Genomic DNA, 16,734 nt, shown 5'->3' with positions numbered 1-16,734 from the left:
TGTGTCCGTCCGCCCCGGGGAAGAGCCGCCACAACCCTTCTCATTCCTAAAGTGTCTCAGCAGCGCGTCGGTGCGCTGCGCGCTCTCGCGAGAATCCACCGCGCCGCCCCCTCCCCCCAGCCCCTCGCCGACAAGGAAGCCTCCGCTGAGCCCCGCGGCGCGCGGGCGCGAGTGGCGCATGCGTGGCCGCTGTTCCCAGCGCCCCCCGCGCAGTCCGGGAACAGAGCGGACGAGGCTGCGAGCGAGGACCCTGCAACCGCCACCCTACGAAGCGTTGTTTGGTCCCCGCGGCTTCTCTCCCCTTAGGGACAGGACCGCTTCGCGGCTTTCCTCAGCGTGTGGAGGTTTCCTGAGGACGGCCCGGGCCACCTTGGGCCAGAAGAGCCGGGCGCTGGCCTCGGATAACGTCGGCCCCCACCAGCCACCCGCAGCGGCCTGGGCGCGCTGCCGTGCCCCGAGCCTCGAACCCGGGGCCGGGCGGGGCCTGCGCATCCGGCCCCACCCACTCGGGGGCCTCCCTTCTCTCGGGCCCTTCCCCGGGTGTCTGACACACCCCCTCCCGGCCCGGCTGTCCGCCCCCGCCCTCCTGTCCGCCGTCCCCTTGATTTTCTCCCAGTCCTCTAGCGTTGCTCTTTCCGACATTGCACTAAAAGATGCACCCTGGGAAACCACAACGCGGGGACACATCTTGTTGGAAGAAGAGGCTGAGTTCTTGGACCTTAGGGTACATGTTCACCTTTTCAAGGGCCTAGGATAGATTTGATTAATCAGCCTGGGGTACCCTGTTCCTGCTGACGCTGCCGTTTTCACTTCCCTGCCTTCCCGCACTTCCAAAACCATTAGCAGGGAGCTCTCGAAGGTTTGGTTTCTTCGAGTCTCTGAGCTAGACGTGAGGTTGACCCCCGGGTTAGAGCATGGCTGCATCCCTGGACCCTCAGATCGACGCGCCCCTGGAGGTTGAGGGATGCCTAATAATGAAGGTGGAAAAGGAGCCCGAGTGGGCATCGCAGCCCATTCTGGAAGGATCGGACAGCTCTGAGTCTGAGACTTTTCGCAAGTGCTTCAGGCAATTCTGTTATGAGGATGTGACCGGACCCCATGAAGCTTTCAGTAAACTCTGGGAACTTTGCTGCCGGTGGCTGAAGCCAGAAACGCGTTCCAAGGAACAGATCCTGGAGCTGCTGGTGATTGAGCAGTTTCTCACCATTTTACCCGAGAAGATTCAGGCGTGGGCACAGAAGCAGTGTCCGGAAAGTGGAGAGGAGGCGGTGGCCCTGGTAATACACTTGGAGAAAGAGACTGGAAGACTAAGACAGCAGGTGAGAGAGGATTTTCCAGATTTTTGTATTTAACTAGAAGGGGTGAAAAGGAAGATAGGCAAGGGATGCATTGCAGGAAATGCAAATTATGGAAGGATAAATGGTAATAATGAAAGACCTTTAAAGGGAATCTATTTAAAAGGGATCAGAATTTCATATTAAATAGAAAAAAAGCTTTGGTTGAACTACTGTCTTGCAAATGACACTAAACATTATGCATCTAAGTATTTGTTTTAAATCTTTGCATAACATTTCCCCAAAAAATTATATGAGAGAACAGTACATTATGCTTCACAGGATTTTACTTTTGTAGCTTGATCCTAAAGAGGGCTATTTTGCCCTGCCCCCCACCCAAAAAGAAGAGGAAAGAAAGGACTTTATCAGTTACCCCAGGGCCTCTTGTAATCCTTTAATATTCCAATCCGTGTCTTCTGAAGTGCCCTCAATGTCATCATCCTTGTCACTCTTCTCCATTTTAATTGCTGATTCTTATTTGTCAGTGGCTTTCCATGCTCTTCCAATTGTTTTTCAACAGCCCTTTCAGTAACCTCATGAAATCCTGCAAGATTTGCACTTTCACCTTGCACAGGATTTGTGTAAAGATCTGACTATTAGCAAGTTGCTGTGTTGGTCAGAAATAGACACTAGATGTCGAGATTAATTTTCTAAGTTTTAAGTGCACTAGTGAATTAATTAGTGTTCTGAGAACTTTCACTTCCCTGTGAACCTAATAGATACAAGGACTCAAATAATGTCTAGTTCGATAACAGGGAGGCTCTGTATTTCACTCCTAACAGATTTTCCCCCTCTGTATACTAATAAAGAGCACTCTCCTATTCCCTTATGCCCAGACTTCTGGACAATACTATTAACCTGATGCCCTCAGAGGTCCCATAGGGAATGGAGTGAAATTTTCCTTCCTTCTCACATCTTCTATCCTTCTTTGATATCTTTCTTGGGGGAATTTGGCCCTGATCTAGCCCTCTTTAACTCCCTTTTCCCATTATGGCACTGACTTTATTTCCCAGGTTAGCAGTCCTGTGTACTCAGAGAAGCAAGCCCCACTTGGAGCAGCATGGGAGGTGGCAGACTTTCAGCCACAGCAGGTGGAGACCCAACCCAGAGTGATGTCTCTGGAAGGAGCTGAAAGCCTCCACTCAGGACACCAGGAGCAGCTGAACCAAAAGAGAGAGCTTCAGCCCTTACCCAAGAATGGTAAGAAGAACTCAGAGCATGCCCAGTGCAGAGACCATGGCAGATTTGTTTTGTAGCCCTAACACTGTGACTTGTTCAGCGTAGGGTCCCCTCAATACATTTTTTTTTTTTTTCCCAGTACGCGGGCCTCTCACTGTCGCGGCCTCTCCGGTTGCGGAGCACAGGCTCCGGACGCGCAGGCCCAGCGGCCATGGCTCACGGGCCCAGCCGCTCCGCGGCATGTGGGATCCTCCCGGACCGGGGCACGAACCCATGTTCCCTGCATTGGCAGGCGGACTCTCAACCACTGCGCCACCAGGGAAGCCCTCAATACATATTTGAAAGTAAATTGAATATTGGGAGAAAGACTTCATTAGCTTCAAGACTTGGGAATATGTGTGACATAAGTAAAAGGGATCTTAAAGATGGAATCTGAGAAAACATAGATTGCCCAGACTGGCCTTAAGGTCTCATAGTGTTATTTAAGAATCTCCATTCTACAATCAGCTTGTGGTTTTTAGTCCTGCTGCATGTATAAGTGTGTGTGTTCTTGGCTGACTATATGCAACTTGGAAAAACTGTTTGGAAGAGGAAATGAGATTTTTTTTCAAAAAGTGACTGACAGGCATCACAGAAGTGGCATATGAGAGGGATAAACAGTAAGACTTCATAGAGAAGAGACAACTGGTGTTCATATCTGCCCTAGACATTAATGAATCAAGTCAAATACAAGGAAATGAAGACCCTGTCCTTCCCAGTCCACAGTGATCTCTCCATCCTCTGCAGCATGGTGTCAGGCTTAAAGAGAGGAATGGAAAGATCACTGAGCCTACAGTAAAAAGACATGGGTTTATAGCCTTTCTCTGCCCCCTCCCTGTGTTATCTCGGGCAAGTAATATTAATTAACCTCTGTGTATTAATGCATAGAGATTAAAAAATTAGGCTTTAGAGGTAGACAGTATGCGTTCAAAACCTGCCTCTGCCATTCTTTATCTGTGTGGTCTTGGTCAAGTTACTAAACTTTTCAAACTTTCCATTCTGTTATCTGTAAAAGGAAAATACTAAGGTTGTTAGCATAGATTAAAGGAGGCATCGTAAAAAGGGTCAGTGCATAACAGTGCTCAGTAAATGTTAGTTTCCTTTCTCCCATAATGGCATGATTATTTTTAAACTTCAAATCTGTCTGACTTACAGAACCCCTCCTCAAGAGGCAAGATTCACCACCTCGGACCCCACCTCCTTATCCCTCCTGAAATTCATATTGTGATAGAATGCATTGCAAATATTAATGGTTTCTGGATTTTTCAGTGTTTGTTCATCAGCATCAAAGTTCCCTTGTTCACATGGATTAGATGCTGTCAGTTACTTTACCTGATAAATTCATGGTGTTTCTGGATTTTGCCATCTCAGGTGATAAGGAATTCCTAAAGTAAGATGGTTTGTTCTTTTGAGGTCCTTACTGGGGGTATGGAGGACAGAAAATTTGAGGGATAGATATCTCAGAAAGGTGAATTCCTTCTAAAAGAAGAGATAGGATTTCAGCCATGTGTGCCTAAGGGAATAATGTATTTCCAAGGAAGTGATTCAGTTTGATTCCATAGAAAGTGGTAGATCAAGCTTTTGAGTTCTTGGTCACAGTAATATTTATTCTTAAAGTTTTCCTAGATAGTGAATTCTAGAGTAGAAGTTAGACCACAGACTGCCTTATACTATATAAGCTTACATATCTTCCTTCCACCTTTCTGGGGGTATATTTGCCTGTAGTGTTCAGTACTATGTATCTGTATACGCTAACATTTTTTAGGACAGTATTCACTCATAGGGGATTAATTTGTGCTAGAGATGGCGAACTGGTAACTCACGCGCCAAATCGGATTGTTTTGTTTCATTTACAAGGAGTTTTTGGTTTGGGGGTTTTGTTTGTTTGTTTTTAGTTCTCAAGGTTTAAGACTTGAGATTGTACATAAAAGTCCTGCTTTCTGCCTTCTGTTGAAAAAGTTAGAAGCTCTGGGGCTTCCCTGGTGGCACAGTGGTTAAGAATCTGTCTGCCAGTGCAGGAGACACGGGTTCCAGCCCTGGCCCGGGAAGATCCCACATGCCGCGGAGCAACTAAGCCCGTGCGCCACAACTACTGAGCCTGCGTTCTAGAGCCCGAGGGCCACAACTACTGGGCCCACGTGCCACAACTACTGAAGTCTGCATGCCTAGAGCCCATGCTCCACAAGAGAAGACACCACAGTGAAGAAGCCCACGCACTGCAAAGAAGAGTAGCCCCCGTTCGCTGCACCTGGTGAAAGCCCACTCACAGCAACGAAGACCCAATGCGGCCAAAGATAAAATAAATAAAATTAAAAATTTTTTTAAAAAAAGTTAGAAGCTCTGTGCCAGGGCAGTAGTCTCACAATGAAGCATCAGCTGGAGCTGAACACTGGGTGTACCCTTTCAGTGGAACATGTGCTCTCCAGTTCCCCACAGTCCTTACCTCTGCCCTCTCATGATGGCCTTTACCTGCCTACTGCCTAAAAGCATTTGTGTTTGTGAGCCCTGCTTTAGGGTACCGTGGTTTGGGGCATCGTTCTGAACTCATTGAGAAAATGACCAATTTCTATTTGTCGGGTTTTTATACATGCTCATTTCATAAAAGGAGAAGCAGCATGAATAAAATGGCAGAGCCTGCAATACTAATTGTTTCTTTCTCTTCTTACAGCTCGGCCTTCTCCCTGGGTTCCTGCTCCTGCTGATGAATGGAACACCATAGATCAGGAAGTAACAGCCACACGAGTTCCTGTTGGGTCCCAGGTAAATTGTAATTGTTCTCTCTAGCCTAACTTCCTAGGATATTCAGTCACAATGATTTCCTCAAACTTTTATACTCCCTCCAAGAGACTTTTTCCCCCTTGCTCCTTTTCCAGAAGAGACTGCACCCAGCCATCTCAGTAATGGGACTCCTTGCTGGATCATCTCTCTTATGATTCTTTATAGTACCTTCTGCTTCGTTTGGCACATAATATACACTTGGTTCTTTGATTTTAATTTTTATTTAGGGCCTTTCTGTGCTTCTTCCATGATCATTCATCCTTCAAAAACCCATGTGGTTATCTTGGTAGTCATTACTGTTAGTGTGTTACAGGGACCAGTGAAAGATGTCCACATGGCAAGAGGTTTTTCCTACAAAAAGAGTGTGCGTCAGATTCCTGCTCACAGAGACCTCTACCGGGATATTAGAAAGGAGAGTATTGGGAACATGGTCTCCCTGGGTAAGGATTCTATCCCTTTTCAAATAAAAGATTTGGGGATTTCTAATATATTCACTTCTACCGATGATAAAATAGTTATAAATGTTATCACTTTAAGGACCTCCATGGGTTGTCTAGTCATTTCTGTGCTCTAGCATACCATGTTCTCATACCTCACTCATTCCTTTCTTCCAATTTATATTATAGATTTTTATATATTCTTATAATTTAGTGATTAAAACATTGGGGAGATTTATATATAATTGTCATATTATTGAAATATAAACTTACTTACATCCACTAGACTAAAAATTCCATAAAGTCATAAGGTCTTTTTAGGATTTGTTTTTGTTTAACCCATAGTAACCCCAACACTGTGCAGAGAGCCTGACATATGGGTGGTGCCCAGCACATATTCATTGAGTGGATGGAAATCTTATAAACAGAAGAAAAAAAGTAATTTCAATACAACAACCTTGATAGCGTGTTATGAATTTTTTAAATAGCACAGATTTTTACAGGCACACGTAACAACTGAAGTGTAATTTTACAAGCAAACTTTTGAAGAGCTGTATCATCTGCTTTAACAATAGGGCTAAATATGGCTCATTCATATGTAAGCTACAAGTCAGAGATTACTTATGAATAAAATTATAGGCCTAAAATGTGCACCAATACACACTATAGATACTATAAACCTTTGTTGTCTAATAGAGTAGCCACTAGCTGCACGTGGCTATTTAAATTTAAATTTATAAAATTAATTAAAATTAAATAAAGTTTAAAATTCAGTTCCTCAGTGGCAGTAGCTACATTTAAGGTATTCAACAGCTGTATTGGACAGCAGTTATAGAACATCATCATCAAAGAAAGTTCTGTTGGACAACAATACATATAGACCCTGAAGTACAGAGATTACAAAATAGGCCGTGTCAAACTGAATGAATAAAGATAAACTGACAATTGTTTATAATCAGAAAGTAATTAAAGCAGTTTAAAAAAATGATCAACTTAAGATGGCACTGATGACACACCAGTAACAAAGCACTCTTCCCAAAACAGCAGGACCCTTGATTTTATTTTATTTTTATTATTATTTTTTTTTTTTTTTTTAATTTTTTGGTCACACCACACAGCATGTGGGTCTTAGTTCCCCAAACAGGGGTCATACTTGCGCCCCCTGCAGTGGAAATGCAGAGTCTTAACCACTGAACCGCCAGGGAAGTCCCAGGACCCTTGATTTTAACTTTTACTTAGGGTCTCTGCACTTCATCACTAATCATTCATCCTTCAAAGACCCGTGTGGTTATCTCAGTAGTCATTGCTGTTAGTGTTGTTACAGGAGCCAGTGAAAGATGGCCACATGGCAAGTTGCCTACGCAATAGCTGTTTCCTAGTGTTGCCTTGGATCACACAGCATCCAGACCTAGTAAAATGATGAATTAGAGGTCTTAATAAAATCTGCCATGAGTGGGTTAGAGACCATACTATGGGCATTCAGATTTAGCCCAGTGCCTCCATGTATAATAATTACATATGGAAAGGCCCAGGCCCACAGACACCTGGCTCAGTCTTTTATCACAGATTGTAAACTAAAGACTTATGAGTCTAGCCTACAAACATATTTGGGCCTTGCACAGTGTTTTAATTTAAAATTAGTTTATAAATCTGGATTTCCAGTATCTCTTAAAAAAATCAAACGTCAGGCACAATGGGCCCACCTTCTCTCACAGCAGCCGTCGACCACAGCTGAGGGGAGGAGCTCGTGCTAAAATGCCAGGGCTCTCACTCCAGCCACCTCACTCCTTTACTTTGCCTGCCTGGTCCTTGTAGATGTTTGAACTTTCATTGTCCCTACACTTCTCTCATGTGAAAGTGAAAAGCAAATCTCCATCCCCAGGGTTCTTGCAGCAAGGATTTGATTTGATGCTGCCTCCCTAGGAGAATCCTGTGAAGCTCCTATGTGTGTTTTCTATAGAAGGAAACTAAATGTTATTACATACTTATTAGGCATTGGACACTTTACAGATGATCCTTTATTTAATATTCTCAGCACCTTGTTGAATAGATTATATTATTTCTTAGGAAACTGAGGCTCAGAGAGATTAAGAAACTTCCCCTGGTCAGAAAGTAAAGTAAGTGGTGGAGGTCGGATTCCAATTTAAGACATGTTGATCTCCACCGTATTGTAAAGTAAAAAATTAAGTTACTTTCCTATTCTTACGTCTCTTTCCCATTAACTTCGCCAGAGTGTCTCCAAAAGTTCTTGACTTCTCATCTCCCATAGCCCTAGTGTGTGTATGTGTGTGTTGAGTGGGGGAGTGAGGGGATGTGGGGAGCAGGTGTAAGCACACTTTATAAGTAACGAATACTGGTTCATAGGAGCACACTCTGAACCTAACACAGTGTTAGATACTGAGAGGGAATTGAAGGTAATGAAATACGTGTTTCTTACCCTTAAAAGTTTTCCTTTAAGAACTAGCTGGGGAAGGAAGTGGTACATATATGAGAAGTGAAACAGTAGTCTAAGTTAGTAGATTATTATGCCAAGTAACTCGTGTAATAAACTAGTGTACATGATCGTGGTTGAGGAAGACTTTAGAGAAGGAACTGAACAACACCTTTAAAGGACAGGTATGAACAAGTGTTCCAGGAGAGCGTACTACAGCAGGAGACTGGGGCATGCAGTGATGATCTCTCTAGCATGAAATATGTTTCTCGTACTCTAGGAAACACAGTGTCTACAGCTAACAAGACGGCACAGTTGGAGCAAAGAAAGGAGCCATGGACAATAGGTCTACAATCCCCTAATAAGAGGAATGTCCTACGAAACGACTATATCAAAGAAAAGTCAGTTCATGCTCTTCAGACCCCTGCAAGGAATGCAGGGAAAACACGGAGAGAGCAGCAGCAGTGGGGTTTGGAAGATGAAAAAATAGCAGGCGTGCATTGGAGTTACGAGGAAACTAAGACTTTTCTTGCAATTCTCAAAGAGTCTCGCTTTTATGAAACACTTCAGGCCTGTCCCCGAAACAGCCAAGTATATGGTGCTGTAGCTGAATGGTTGCGAGAATGCGGCTTCCTCCGAACACCAGAGCAGTGTCGGACCAAGTTCAAAAGTCTGCAGAAGAGTTATCGAAAAGTGAGAAATGGCCATGTGCTAGAACCCTGTGCCTTCTTTGAGGACATGGATGTTTTGTTGAACCCTGCAGCTCATACTTCATCCACGGATAAGCCAAAGGAGATTCTGTCTCTCCCCAGACTAAAGAGAATTGGTATCAATGCTAAAGAACAGATCAATTTGGTGGAGGAGGAAGAAGCCGCAGAAGAATCTGATGGTGATGAAATGGGTGTTGAGTTTATCCAGAAGTCTGAGCTTCGTGGTGCTCCTGTCTTATTTCAAAACTTGAGTGGTAAGAATGGTGCTTTTTTTTTTTCTGGTTTGAAAATGGATGATGTGGTCTTGTGGAAAAAGGAGTAGACCAGAAGTGACCAAACCCAGGGAATTCTGTCACGCACACCTTGCCAGTCATCACTGTAATTGGCCATGTAACTGGAAGTACTCCCAGGTGTTTTGTTACTCCCAGTGCAGTCTGAGTAACAGCCACGAAGGGTTCTTTTTTGGGTTAGAGCACAGCATGAATTTTGAGTATTTGGGGTCTGTGGAAGGAAGACAAATGGAGTCCAGGGTTCTAAGGATCTAACATTATCTGAGAATTGTTACAATGCAGTCAATTGTATTAGATTGTAACAGTTAAGGATACATAATTATACTATCAAGGATAGTCCATAAAGGAATGTGTAACTAACAAAAAAAAAAAGAAATTCAAAGAGGAGAAGAGAAAGGAAAAGAAGAATCACAAAGTAGATGCATTAAATGGAAATAAATCAGTAAGATGATAGATGTAAATCCAAATATATCATTAATTACAAATTTAAAAGTCTAAGATTATCAGATATATTTTTTAAAACTATATTGCTTACAAGAGATATATCTTTTTTTTTTTTTTTTTTTTGGAGCAGAGGAAGGCTTATTGCGGGCCAAAGCAAGGAGAATGGGTGGCTTATGCTCAAAAACCCAGAACCACAAGAGATACATCTTAAACAATATTCAGAGATATTGAAATTAAAAGGATAAAAAAAAGATACTATGCAAAAGAAAGATGGTGTTGAAATTTGGGGCCTGGGACATGCAGAACTAAACCACCAGTTAGTAGCTGTGTGACAGCTGACATATCATGTAACTACTTTGTGCTTCAATTTTCTGTCTAAAATATGGCTAAGAATATGAGGGTAGTTGTTAGTGTTAAATGAGATAATGTAGATGAAGGCATTCTGCAGATGCTAAAATGCAATAAAACATTGCCTGGTGTCACAGTTATTAGTAACGTTTCTGTATTCCACTTTATGAAAAGATGATAATTTCTTAGGTAGAATGGAAAAATAAACCAGGCTGGGAGATCTGAGACTGTACTCATGACTGTACCTATTCAAAACAAACAGATCTCAGGAAAAAGATGGGAAAATGCATTATACAGGTATTCATGATTCTGGAAATCCACAGACATGAGGGTAGGTGGTTTCAAATATGGAATCCAATGATATGACTGAAAGAGACCACCCAGTAAGGTAGGGGACAGAAAAGACTTTCCTACTACAGATTATAAAACACCCAAAAAGCATGTTTAACAAACTGTCTTCAGACATATCCTGAAAAGCTTAATTCTGCTATAAAAGCAGGACATCTGCCTGTCTTACAGATGGTTTCATCTCTCAAAGTAGAGGACTCAGTAACATCAAACACTACTCTGGACATAGTTCTGCTGTTCAAAGAAGACGGGCTAAAGAAATGATAGGGAATTTGGGGGAAAAGTTCCTGCTGGGTGTCCTAGCTCATTATTCCTAACAATTTTTAAAAGACAGACAGCTAAATCCTTAATAACCATAGCAATGGCAGATTTGGGGGGCTGCATTTTTATTCTACCAAGTAAACTTTGAGATCAGTTCATCAATTTTAATTTTAAAATCCTATTGGGATTTTGACTTTATAGATTCATTTGACAATTAATATCTGTACAACTTGAATCTTCCTATCCAGAAACATAGTGTCTCTCCATTCTTTCTAGTTCTTTTATGTCTTTCAATATAATATTATAGTTATTTTATATGGACCTTTTCATTTCTTGCAAAGCTTATTCGCAGGCATATAATAGTTCCAGGGAATGGGATTTGTTTTCTTGTACTTCTTATATTTTGTAACGTATAGAGGTTTCAGACATCTTGTATCTTTGAACTTTATCCTTGAATGGCAGGTGTGCACTGGGGCTACGAGGAAACCAAGACTTTCCTTGACATCCTCCGTGAGACTCGGTTTTATGAAGCACTGCAAGCCTGTCATCGGAAGAGCAAGTTGTACGGGGCCGTGGCTGAACAGCTGCGAGAGTGTGGCTTCCTCCGGACACCGGAACAGTGCCGGACCAAGTTCAAAAGCCTTCAGAAGAGTTACCGCAAAGTGAAAAATGGTCACGTGCTAGAGTCCTGTGCATTCTACAAGGAGATGGATGCCCTGATTAACTCTCGGGCATCTGCCCTTCCCACCAGCACCCCAGAGGAAGCCCCATCACCCTCAATTCAAGAAAGAGAGGACATTGAGATTGAACCCCAGGAACCTACAGGCTGGGAACCTGAGGAGGACTCACAGGAGGCAATAGTTGAATATTCCAGCAGTGAGAGACTGAGTGAGGAGGAAATTGTACAAGAGCCAGAATTCCAGGGACCTCCAGGTTTACTGCAAAGCCCGAGTGGTAAGGATCATGAGGGGCTGTGGTCTAAAGAAGGAGGTGGGATTTACTGACAGATCAGAAGAGCTGGTGCATCGCTCATGAACGTCTGTTCATTAAGCAGATACTCGTGTGTCCTGTGCCGTTTGAAGAAAAGGGGGAGGTATCGATGAATAAAACAGAGTCCCTGTTCTCATGGTGCTTCTGTTCAAGGGAGGAACTTGGATTCTCGTGATTTGGTTTTTGGGATCTCAGCCTCGGTTTTTGTGTGTATGGGGCAGATAATGTTTAATATCTCCTAGAAATATTGTGGGGAAGAAGAACTTGGAATTATATGTGAGAAAAACTCAGATCAAGGAGGGGTGTCAGTAAGCTCAAAACAGAAATGTCTCAGTTATGTGTGATGTGCATGAGAAAAAGGATAGGCAGAGACAAAAAGACTTTATTCTGGTACTGAGCTCCACCTGCGGGTTTCCCGCTGACCGCTGGATGCCCTCACAGGCATCTCATCAGCAGCCCAGGCTTAAAATTTTCAAAATTAAAATCAGCATCTTTCTTCCCACACTATGGCTCTTCCCTGTGTCCTCCCACAGATCATCCAGACTTAAAAGATAGAGATTTTTTGGATGCCTTCTCTCTCATTGTTTACATCCAGGCAGATGATATGTTTTTTCAACTGTTGTAGAACTTCCATCTGCCCCCCTCTTTAGTTACCATAACCATTACCCTAGTTTAGCGTTTCTCTGTCTCTTGCCTAAACTATTGTAAAAGTCTCCAAACCAGTTTTCTCCATTAGACTTGTATTAAGGTTCCACAGCCGTCCTTAATCTGAGTTTGTCTTTCTAACCTTACCTGTTATTATTTTCCTTCCTGTACTCTATGCTTATTCAAAACAAACGTTAGAAAAGGAAGTTCACACATATGCTCTCTGGTAGTATTTATACAGGAATTTGTATTTGTGTGGGAATGAAAGCTGAAATTATTAACTCTGTAACTGGAACTGTTAAAGTTGATAACTTTGGAAACAAAGTCCTTCTCTTGTGAATCTTGTTTTTTAAGGTGAGCTCCAGACCTGTCATCAAATTATCAGGCTCTGTCTGAGGCAACTACTAGGCTGTAACTTCCTCCAAATCCCAGAACAATGTTGGACCCAATCAGAGTGCCTCAGAAGATGACATTGTTAGGGCTTTTGACCTAAGTCAGTGGATTCATTGATGGCTGCCCTCCTCTTCCAACCCAGGGCACAGCCACCCCACTTGGGACTGAGGGATGTTGGCAGTTTCAGCTCAATATGTGGAAGGAAAGTAACGTTGAAATTAGCAAGTAGAAACAAGACAGTACAGCAAAATGCATAAGAAGGGTTTGAGAATCATGCAAACCTGGATTGGGCCTAAGTTACACAGTTTGTGAACTATTTATGGATCAAATAATACGATGTCTGAATTTACTTCAAAATAATCCAGGTAGAGGGAGCAGAGAGTGTGTGGGAATAGAGATGAAACAAGATTGGCCAGGAGTAGATCATTGGGTAAGTGGTTCATGGAAGTTCAGTTTATGTACTGTTCTCTACTTTTCTGTGTTTAAAGTTTCCGTAATAAAAAGTTAATACAAAAACCACACAGTTAATAAGTGACCAGGATGGAATCATAACCAGAGCTGTCTGATTCCAAAGCCTGTGTCGTCACCACATCACGCTCTCTGTTCAGAAAACTTCTAGGCAAAGCTGGGATCCAAGATGTACTGTGGGATGTAGATGAAAGAGTGGGGAGAAGATAATTCTGGTTTGTCGAGCAGTGAGAATTAAGATTTGAGTTAGTGTGGTCTGCGTGTGAGACTGCCAGAAAAACAAAGTGACAGCAACATTTGAGAAGAAAGAAATACTCTTGGATAGAGTATGACTAGAGGTTGATGAGCTTAGAAGTCCATTGAGGAATTTGGACTTGATCATTAGGATCTAAACACTAATGAAGTGTAGTGTACTTTCATATAGATGAGAAATTTTGAAAGCAGGGTGAATTGTAGTGGAATTTCAGGGAGATAAACTAAGTTGCTCCCATGTTAATCAGGATACAGATTGGGGATAATGGCTTGTATTATAATAAAATTCTGAAAACATTTCTAAAGGCCTACTTTGTGCTGGGTATTATTGGCTATTCGTGGAACTGAAAGAAAATAAGGCCCAGTGAATCGGGAAAGAGTCCCCATGCCTGAGGCCAGTGAAGCACACAGGGATCCTAACAGACAAGGCCTGTAGGGCATGTTGTTTATGTTGATACATGACTGGTCTGAATGTTTATTGTCTTTTTTTTCAGATTTTGAAATTGGAAGTAGTATCAAGGAGGATGCAACACAGGTAATATATAAGGACATGGAGCAGCATAGGGCATTAATACAAAAGTCTAAAAGGGTTGTTTCTCAGAATGCTGATCCAGGTAAATATTGTAAAAGGGAATGCATCTCAGGAAGACAATGGGAAAACCTTCAAGGAGTCAGACAGGGAAAGCTGATGTCTCAGCCTAGAGATTTAGGGAAAGCTGTCATGCATCAGAGGCCTTTCATGGGGAAAAGGCCCTACCGACTTCTCAAATATGGAGAAAGCTTTGGAAGGAGCGCACGCCTCATGTGCCGGATGACCCACCAGAAGGAAAATCCTTATAAGTGTAGTGTCTGTGGGAAGTGCTTTGGTAGAAGCAGGAGTCTAATCAGACACCAAAGAATCCACACAGGAGAAAAACCTTTTAAATGTCTTGACTGCGGGAAAAGCTTTAACGACTCCTCAAACTTCGGTGCCCACCAGAGAATCCACACAGGAGAGAAGCCCTACAGATGTGGAGAGTGTGGGAAATGCTTCAGTCAGAGCTCGAGTCTCATTATACATCAGAGAACCCACACTGGAGAGAAGCCGTACCAGTGTGGAGAGTGTGGGAAAAGCTTTACCAACAGTTCTCATTTTAGTGCCCACAGGAGAGTCCACACTGGTGAGAATCCCTACAAATGTGTGGATTGTGAGAAGAGTTTCAATAACTGTACGAGATTTCGAGAACATCGGCGAGTACACACTGGAGAGAAGCCCTACGGGTGCGTCCAGTGTGGCAAACGTTTCAGTAAGAGTTCTGTTCTCACTAAACATCGGGAGGTTCATGGGAGAGAAAAGCTTCTGCCATACCCTCCAGCTCTCTATGCCCCAGAGAACCCACACAAGGGAAAGACTGATGAATTCAGGCAAACTGTTTGATGATGATCTCTTCTCTTCCTAAATGTCCCCTTAGCCATTTTACCCTAATCTCACTCTTGGAAGCAATCTTTTCTTAGCTATAAAGTGTAATTCCCAAGATAAGTTTGAGAATATAAATAAAGACTTGGATCCTGTCCTCACCTCTGCCTCTAACTTGATCAGTCTGTTCCTCTCCTTCTATGTGTCTCAACTTTTCCTTTAATAAAGTGAAGAAGATACAGTGTCTGAGTGCAGAATGGAATTCTCTTCAGTATGTCGAGGCCACTGCCATGGGATCGCTAAACCCAACAACATCCAAGATCCTTCAGTGTTTGGGAGAGTTGTTATCAAGGAGATCAAAAATGCTCCAAGTTTTTTTCATTCTCTACCACATGTGATCCCGGATGCAATTTGATCAGAGTTTCCTGTTTGGGTAGAACTTTCAGGAGCCTGATGAGAACCACATCAGATCCATCTTGGTTTTGAAGATATTCACAAAAGGAGATTGAAGATTTTATAGTTTCCGTCAGAAGTCTGTTGCAGTGTACCTTTTTGTGTCAAGAAGTTGATCTAAATAGCTAAGGTAGAATCCCTGTATTGTCACTGAAATAATGCCTTGCCCTCCATAGAGATGAGAAGCAACTGATCACCCATCGTCCTTTGTAGACTAACCTTTTCTGTACCTGAAGACTGAAAGCCTCTTGGCTGCTGTTCCTCCAGCCTATAAGTAATCCAGTTCCTGTTACTGTTTCTCCTAAGTCCTACACTTACCTCTTAATTGTTCTGGGTGCCCTTGTCTGACTCTTCTGAACTACCATGCCCTCCTCAGATTGAATAGCGTGCATGCTCATGGTGTGTCTCATTAAAGTAGAATTTCAGACACATTCTAGTTCTGAATGTGTGGCTTCTCTGGTTTTTATCTAGAGTATGCCTGATATGTTGGCATATTTTATGCCTCCCAACCCCACACTTCAGTATAATATTGTATAATTTTAGATAGTTTTCTAAAACTCTAAGGAGATAGAGAAGGAAGTGAGGTAGAGACCTGAAACATTCAATATTTATAAGATCAGTTGGACTCCTTAGACCTGCTTTAGATCAGATAGCCACCTTGGTCCAGACCAACACTCCAGAGCTGCTTGTTAAGTTTACCATTCTCTTTTCTGAGGCTTCTAGTCCCTGTTCATGTGGTCATAAACCTCTCTGTAGAACCCTGAGTAATTTATACCGCTCTATACCTCAATGAGTGAAGGTGGAAGTATTTACTGAAACTTCCAGTCCAGAACACTTTTCGTTTTCCACATTTACCAGTTGGTCTGAAAGATGTCTTTGACAACCCCCAGCACTGGCCCGATAAATATTGAAGAAAGGGTTCAGGTGGGGAGATAGTTCACTTATGGATGTTGCAAACCAGGGATTTGGTCATCCAAAGCTGTTAACTCCGGGATGAGGCCAGTGGCATTTATACCCTTAAGATGAAGGTAACCTCGGGGGGCTTTGCTTTGGGGAGGGAGAAGTCATAAGTTTAGTGGAAAGATAACCAGAGTCAGGGCTGTAGATCATTTTTTTTGATCTTATCTCTCCTCTCCTTTGTCAGATGCTCTCTTATTTGAAGACATCTGAGTATGTCTGAATCTTTTGAAACTTGTTCAACAAAGTACCAAGGAGGGTAGGCAGTGTAGAAAGAAATCCAACTTACGGTGCCAGAATCGGGTGTGGCCTGTTGGAAGGCAGGCGACTCAGGTAAACATGGATAAATGTTTCGTACATTTGTTAGGAATGTTAGGATTGTTCACATCTCAGTAGGCTGATTTTCCTCTGGGTTGTCTGAATTATAGACTTCTAATGGTAAGTGCGGTTTCATGTTGGTAGTGTGCCTAGCACAGTGAGGTGTGTGTGGTGCCAGTGGGCGTGTGCTTGTATTTTGTCGATGTTCTGGAATTCTAACTCTAAAGACGATGCACCTTAATAGAAATCACCACTTAGTAATA

General features: G+C 42.7%; 1 protein-coding gene across 1 annotated transcript; it reads left to right on the top strand.

The window, feature by feature from the left end:
* Nucleotides 1-716: 716 nt before the first annotated feature.
* ZKSCAN2 (zinc finger with KRAB and SCAN domains 2) lies at nucleotides 717-15,610 on the top strand. Its single transcript, XM_007105617.3, has 7 exons — nucleotides 717-1,319; nucleotides 2,348-2,534; nucleotides 5,221-5,312; nucleotides 5,644-5,770; nucleotides 8,479-9,162; nucleotides 11,062-11,553; nucleotides 13,842-15,610. The coding sequence occupies exons 1-7, from the start codon at nucleotides 915-917 to the stop codon at nucleotides 14,762-14,764; spliced, it is 2,910 nt and encodes a 969-aa protein (XP_007105679.2). The 5' UTR covers nucleotides 717-914; the 3' UTR covers nucleotides 14,765-15,610.
* The last annotated feature ends 1,124 nt before the right edge of the window (nucleotides 15,611-16,734 follow it).

The sequence above is a fragment of the Physeter macrocephalus genome, chromosome 14 (assembly GCF_002837175.3).
Source record: "Physeter macrocephalus isolate SW-GA chromosome 14, ASM283717v5, whole genome shotgun sequence".
Classification (NCBI taxonomy): domain Eukaryota; kingdom Metazoa; phylum Chordata; class Mammalia; order Artiodactyla; family Physeteridae; genus Physeter; species Physeter macrocephalus.
Note: the sequence above shows the minus strand (reverse complement) of the source record. Positions and strands in the feature narration are given on the sequence as shown.

Bases quoted from the DNA above. Each gene is read 5' to 3' on its own strand.
- ZKSCAN2 (XM_007105617.3), top strand. From the start codon at position 915: ATGGCTGCATCCCTGGACCCTCAGATCGACGCGCCCCTGGAGGTTGAG. The intron at 5,313-5,643 runs GTAAATTGTAAT...AGTGTGTTACAG, and splicing joins GAGTTCCTGTTGGGTCCCAG to GGACCAGTGAAAGATGTCCA. The intron at 11,554-13,841 runs GTAAGGATCATG...CTTTTTTTTCAG, and splicing joins TTTACTGCAAAGCCCGAGTG to ATTTTGAAATTGGAAGTAGT.